Raw genomic sequence first — 6,876 nt, 5'->3', positions numbered from 1 at the left:
CCAACATACGAAATCAGTTGCACTTGGAGACACCCGGGGCTGCTTTGGTTTCAGTGCCTGTCTCCTCTCATGCTGGGGGTGACAAATATTCCATTTTCTAGACTGTGACACACGGTGCGGCAGGGGCGATGAAACGCAAAGGAGGGCGGGACCTCAGTGATCAAGCTCGTCAACCAGCAGCAAGCAGGACAATAATGATGGTGAAGCGCAAAGAGTGAAATGGTACAGAAGATCGAGTGGCCGAGAACTCCATTTTGCCACCAACTGTGGACAGTGCGAATATCAGTATAACAGATCTTGAAGGTCCCCAAACTGTTTACTGGGACATACTGAGGCAAGGCAGTGAGCTCACAGGGGCACCACCAGAGAGTGTACATTTTTGAAGGAAACACAGCAACATCTCTAGGACATTGTGCAAGCTGCCACTATTAAGTTGTTTGACTCTAGTTACCTAATAGGTGGAGCTGTTATTTTGGCCTAGGGCACCAGGAGAAAAATTGCTGACTACCATTGGGGTACCATGAAGAGAAAGTTTGGGAATCACTGGCATATACATTTTTTCTTGTTTTTGGTGAGGCTCAGAGAATAGACAAGAACAGTAAAATACAAACAATATTGAGCTCTATCTACACATACTCATTTTCCATTTCAGATGGCTTAATGAAGACAGAAGCTGCTATTTAACCACTTCTTTCTGACTACAGCAGTGTGACTGAACAGGCTTTAGAACAATGGAACTGTCCCTCCATATCATGGCTAAGAGAAGGGAATGAAATAAGGAGCAACCTAACTGTATTTTATCATAAATATGTACATTAGGTGGGTTTCTTTTTCCTTCAAAGTTGTCAATCTGGGAGGTTCTACACTTATTCCAGGAAGGTTGACATTACTTAAAAGGCAAACACAGACTTTTTGGGGAAATAAACATTTGAAATTATCTTCAGAGCCCATGACATGGTCTTTTAAAAAGATGCAGTAATGGTAAAACTTCAGCTGTGAGGTCAGATCTGAATTCTAGAAATTGCCAAACATAATAAAAGTCAAGTAAAGCAAAGAAGAAGACACCTGGTAAGGATTTTTGTAAAGCAAACAAACAACTAAGGAGTAATTATAAAATGATTTTGCATGTTACATGTGGGAGAAGAAATGAATTCTGAAGCCCTTCCTGAAGGAGAAGGGGCAAAAATGTTTTAGCAGCACTATTTCTATAAATATACAGTCTTTCCAAATGGCTACTCTGAAGGACAATACTCATTGAGGCAAACACATAGAAGGCAATAGTCTTAAAGTCATTCACAAAATCCTTTTTGGCACACCTGGGAAATCAACACTATATGTATAGGCGGGCATTTTTATAAACATAAAGCCAATTTATAATATGAACAATTATATGATACCAAGTCAAATATATTTGGAAAAAAGGGCATGATCTCTTTTGCAGAGATACACTGACAGGGCTAATAATCAGATGGTCCACACTTCTCTCATTCTCTTTCTCTCTCTTTGTCTCTCTCTCTCTCTCCACACACACACACACACACACACACACACACGTATATATGTACATATATGTATATACACATCCATATATATGTATATATTTATAAGTATGCATATATGTGTATATTTACAACTGTAAATATACACTTATGTACATATATATGTATATATGTATGTACAGACTCCCAACTTATATCAATGTAGATATAGTTCATGCATCTCTATATTTTTTTTAAATTAGTTGTTTATAACTTATAACACAGTTCTCAAAAGAAAACATTCTAAAATTTAGACTTGAAAGGCTATGGAGCCATTCTACTTTGGTACATAAGATAATCACCCTGTAGTACATCATTTCCCTGGAGAAAAGACATCCCAAACTTCAAATCAGTATTTCAGGAGCGTGCCTCCTCTGGCAGTGGCAAAGATGTCCCCACTGGTGAGGACAGGGAAAGAAGTGGGGGCTCCCCCACCCCACTTCCTCTCTGCAATCATCACTCATTACTCTCTGCAAATGTTCAAGACAAATTTTAAGTCAGCTCTGTCTTTACAAGGTGCGAGACCAGTGTTCTCAAACCTGGTGCACATCGGAATTTCATGAGCGGCTTATAAAGACGACCAACCCCAGGCCCCACCCAGGACAGTGAAATCCCCATCTCAGGGACGCTGACACTGACAGTGTTTCCAAGCTCCCAGCAGCCCCAATGGTCACCAGGGTTGAGAACCATTGACTGACTCCTTCTCTACCCCAGTATGATTGTTCTGGAAGTTCAGGCCCTGGGCTCTCTGAATGGAGATGGGCACACATGAGAAACACACTTGGTTAAGAATGTTTCCAAGAAGAAACCACACTGAATAACAGTTAAGAGTAATCTGACCCAGACCAGAAAGATGTTTTGCTTTACATACTTCACAGAGCTGTAATGGAATGACCTCAGATTTGTTTCTACTACTTTCTTTTTTCATAAGATGGATAAATAAAGCAAAAAATACAGTTGTCATATTTTTCCTCTCTCTGACTTGGAAAGAAACCTGCAGAGGTAGGAAGGTGGGTCGGAAAATGAATGGTCATGAGCACTAGGATAATACCCCTTTTCTGGCTAGAAAAAATGAGAACAGAGGTAGCTTCAGAGCAGATGAAACAGCTGTTGAATCAAACAGGTATCTCCTGCAACCGAATACAAAGATGTGTATGGAAGTGCCATACCCACTCTAGGCAACTGCTATGAGCTAGAGGTCAAGAACAAAGAGAAAATGCAAACTGAAAGATATATGAATGCACTTCAAAATCTAAAAGGGGAAGAATGGGAGGACTAGGGAAGCAATCCTCTCTCCATATTTGTGAACTTGAGGCAAGGAAACAGAGTGTGTCCTCTTCTTCCTTCATTTAACAAAATCTTCTGCCCTTGTACTGCCAAGAGTAGCCTTGATTTTCCAAAAGCAATGTTTCCGGGTTAGTATTGGTAGTATTTCCCCTGGGATCACTTCACCCCTTGATCTTCGAGGAACCTAAAGCCCCAAATCGGAGAACCCATTGGTGTGTTTGGCCACAAGGAAGAGTTCTTGTTCCTTGCTTACTCAGCCTGCCAGGAATGCACGGTGGAGCTGGCCTCCTTCTGTGGAGCAAGCTACTGCATGCTACTGAGGAAGGACGTGGCCTCAACACAACTCATGGAAATCTGGCAATCTATTCCTAGGAATTCATTCACCCCTCCCCAGTATCTCCTCATCTTATCAAAGGACAACTAACTGCCTTTAATTTTCTTCTGTGGCAGCCCTCCCATTAATAGTAAGGCTTCTTCATTGAACAAGAAAACAAACAAACAAACAAAGCAGAAAAGTTTCTTACCTACAAGGTAATCCTTGGAGTTTGTACCTTGTAGGAGGGGCAACAGCAGAAGGAACCAATTCTATGTGTGGTTTGATGTGATACCCCCCCGTTGGGACTGACGAATGTTCTCCTTACTATATACGGATGTTCACAGAAGCCACTTGGCAGAACGCGTGACTTATCAAATACACGCACATACACACACATACAGACAGAACGGTGATAGAAAAATCACATCATGAATCACATTCCATTAATACTATACCACAAATGTCAAGACAACCAAATGTGTGACTCTTTGAACTGTGATAAAAGTGATTTATGTTTTCCAAAGTTGGGAAAAGAGTCTGACCAGGATACCTTGCCACTTCACCTAGAATATGTGGTTATGACCCCAGACTGAGCAGAAATTTGAGAACATGCGGCAGCCACAACAGCTGAAACAGATATTTCACAAGAAGAGCTGCTTGTTGATATTTTTATAATACTCTTAAAGATGCATATTAAATAATTTCTTCTGGACCACAGACACAATTGATCTTAAAAAATAAAAGCCCTATAAATATTGCTAAACCAACTTTGTCTTTTGTATCTCTCTCCCTGCGTAAAATGGGATCTTTTCAACCAAGCGCTTAAACATAAATATTAAAATAATAAGTTGGACAGACTACAGATCTACTTACAATTTCATCACTACTGTAGCACCTTTTTTCCAGGGCCAATGCACTCATTTTGTAAAGAACAAGAGAAGTCTGAGAAGCTTAAGGACTCATATGACACATCATTAAATATTTAATCACCTTTTTAAGTCCTAAGCCTTTATCATATTTCATCCATCCAGAAGTTCATTCTATACTATAGATTCCAAGGCCCCTTTTGGAGGGGATAAAAAGAAAATGGGGAGAAAAAAGCCTTCTGAGAGGCAGGGTTAAATTATCTCAAAGATGAGTTTCTATTGGCGTTTTAGTGAACTTGCTTCACCCCGTAAACCCACCAATCCACAGGAGGGTCAACCGATTGAGTCCATTGTTTTTAGTCTCCAATAATCTGTTTTACAAAAGATGCCACATCTGTTGCTTTGGATTCGTGTAGGGTGAAAAATGGATGTTGCTGGGAAAGAAAAGAAAAATACATGGTATTAGTATTTGTTGCTGACAATGTATGAAATTAGCTAATTAACAGGTCTGTTTGATAAACACAGTAAGGACCTCTCTCAGAGCTTAACTGGACTCTTCCTACCCCGTCCCAAATCAAGTACACATCTGGTGACGCAAACATTTGAACGGCATCTCCCTTTAGCTGTCACTGCCCCATTTTGATATGTTCTCACTACAGAGTATCTACAGCTTAAAAGTATAGATGTAATTAGGCTACATATGATCCCATCTATGATAAAATACAAGGATTAGCAAAGACAGTCCAAACGCTGATTTACACAAAACCCTGTTCCCTACAAAGTAATTTTAAATTTCATATGTTTACGCAAAGTCATTTTTTGGGAAATGGGTAGTAGAATAAAAAACCAATTTTGTGGAACAGTACATGGGCAAGGCAATGCCTGCCTTTGACATTGAGGCTGGTCTGGACTGAAAGAGCGGACAAAGCCACTTTCTAAGCCGCATCTACAGCCATGAGCTATTCTTACATCTCTCTTGAGGAAAAGTTGGTGCTTCTGAAAAGTAACGTAGACTGCCGAACTCTAGGTCTATGTGGAGAAGATTCAACTTGGAGATTAAAGATTAAAAAACAAAAGAAATGGTCTCTGTTCACACAGGTCAAATTAGGTAAACTTCACAAAAACATCAAGGCCAGCACTTTGCTGGGGGAATGCGGATGGCATGATCCAAGAGGCCACACATTTCAAAATAATTTTGAAAGAAACAGAGCCATCTTCTCTGTACCAGAACCATCCTCCCTGAACGACTCAATTTCATTACAGTAGGTGCCCAGGTGTCACATTGGAACCTTCCGCTGCTAATTAGAAGGAGATACATCACTCATGATCTACAGTTTCAGAGGGGAAACAGAACCAACCACCCAAATCAAAAAGGACGATTGCTTGAGACAGACCCAGTGCCACAATCACTCCCCACGGCCCCCACCACCCACCACGGCCCTCTTCCTCATTGTCTGGTGGTATCATTTTCAATGACTAGTTGAGCAGCTAAATATGAGCATTTTTGCATGAAGACCAGTATGTCGATGACTCACTCTGTTTCCCTGACTGGAGATTTTAGTTTATAACCTTCATGTTGCCTAGCTGTAGGTTTTCTAATTATATTTGTTTTAAACCTGACAGTGGAGGGCTGGATGAGTCAGCTCTGTGGGGAACTGAATGCCCACCCATGCAAGTTTTAGGAAACAATGCGAATGGGAAAGGAACAAAACAATAAAACCCCAAAGAAGGTAGAAGGTCACTGTTTAGTATCAGGACACAGAAAATGGAAAGAGGTTTTCTGCTTCTGCCTCTCTGAAGGTAAATGTTGGGTACTGGCTCAGGGCCTCACACCCACTGTATCAGCTGAAGCCCTTGATGTCGGGTCCTTCGTCCCGAGCTCTCCAGATAAATAAATACAGCACTACTTTTGATTACTAACCACTTACACAGCACACTTACCAAGTGCTTTACCATCATGCTTATTAGCTTTCCCACATCCTCTTGACATTTGGCGATCTTTTAATGTACTTAAAAGCCTTTTACTATCAAAACAGGACATGTTAAACCTCAGATTACCTCAAGGACTGCCTGCCAGGCCCGCCAGCCCCATCTTGCCTCTGGTTCTGCTGGTGGCTTTGAGCTCCGTGGATGCAGCCCAAGTCTGTGAATGAATTCAATAACCTGACCTGACATCTTAAAAAAAAATTTCTCAGACGTCTTTCAGTTTATTCTCAGGCTGGGAAAATGCTGTGAGAGCCAGGGGGCAGAGAGAGGGGAAGCGGCAGGCATGTCAAAATGGAAAGTGACTCGCCTTCTTTGTGGGTTTGGAGGCTGTAAAAGGTTAGGGGGAACCCAGTCCCTTCTATAAGCAGTGCACTAAGAATAGCAAGGACAGCAACCAAGAGATGAGCAAATTAGGCACCATGAAATCATCTCCAGGCTGAGTTTCTCAAAAAAGGAGCACAGGTACAGGAAGGAAGGGTTTTATCACTGGTTATGCCTGGAGAAAACAGGGAGATCCATGAACGTACTGCCAGGGGCATCAGGCAAGAGACAGTTACCAGCGTATCCTATGTATAATAGCTCATCTCTCAAGACAATGGTTTTCTGTGGGTTCAGTCATCATCCTTTACACTGTGATTCAATCTAGAACATCCCAGGATATTTGGAGAAGATAATCACCAGGCAATCACTTGCATTGCCTGGTTATCATGTCTGGTGATTATCATCTGGGACAGGGGTCAACAATTGATGGTCCAGGGGCCAACTCTAGCCCACTTCTTATTTTCCAAATAAAGTTTTATTGGCACATGGCCACACCCATTTGTTTACATACTGAATATGGCTACTCTTACAGTCAAACAACACAAGGAAGCAATAATGACAG

The 6,876-nt window shown here is 41.3% G+C and overlaps 1 protein-coding gene across 4 annotated transcripts in view; it reads right to left on the bottom strand.

Annotated features, from left to right (window-relative positions):
- Window positions 1-4,132: 4,132 nt before the first annotated feature.
- Window positions 4,133-6,876, bottom strand: part of MAP2K6 (mitogen-activated protein kinase kinase 6) — a 94,585-nt gene continuing 91,841 nt past the window's right edge. For all 4 annotated transcript variants that reach the window (XM_054573105.1, XM_054573103.1, XM_054573107.1 and 1 more), the window contains exon 12: window positions 4,133-4,441. In XM_054573105.1, coding sequence (XP_054429080.1) covers window positions 4,364-4,441 — 78 coding nt within the window. In that variant the 3' untranslated portion in view covers window positions 4,133-4,363. The remainder of the gene's footprint in view (window positions 4,442-6,876) is intronic.

The sequence above is a fragment of the Pteronotus mesoamericanus genome, unplaced genomic scaffold (genome assembly GCF_021234165.1).
Source record: "Pteronotus mesoamericanus isolate MK-2021 breed Mesoamerican mustached bat unplaced genomic scaffold, CSHL_Meso_final contig_246, whole genome shotgun sequence".
In the NCBI taxonomy this organism is placed as follows: domain Eukaryota; kingdom Metazoa; phylum Chordata; class Mammalia; order Chiroptera; family Mormoopidae; genus Pteronotus; species Pteronotus mesoamericanus.
Note: the sequence above shows the minus strand (reverse complement) of the source record. Positions and strands in the feature narration are given on the sequence as shown.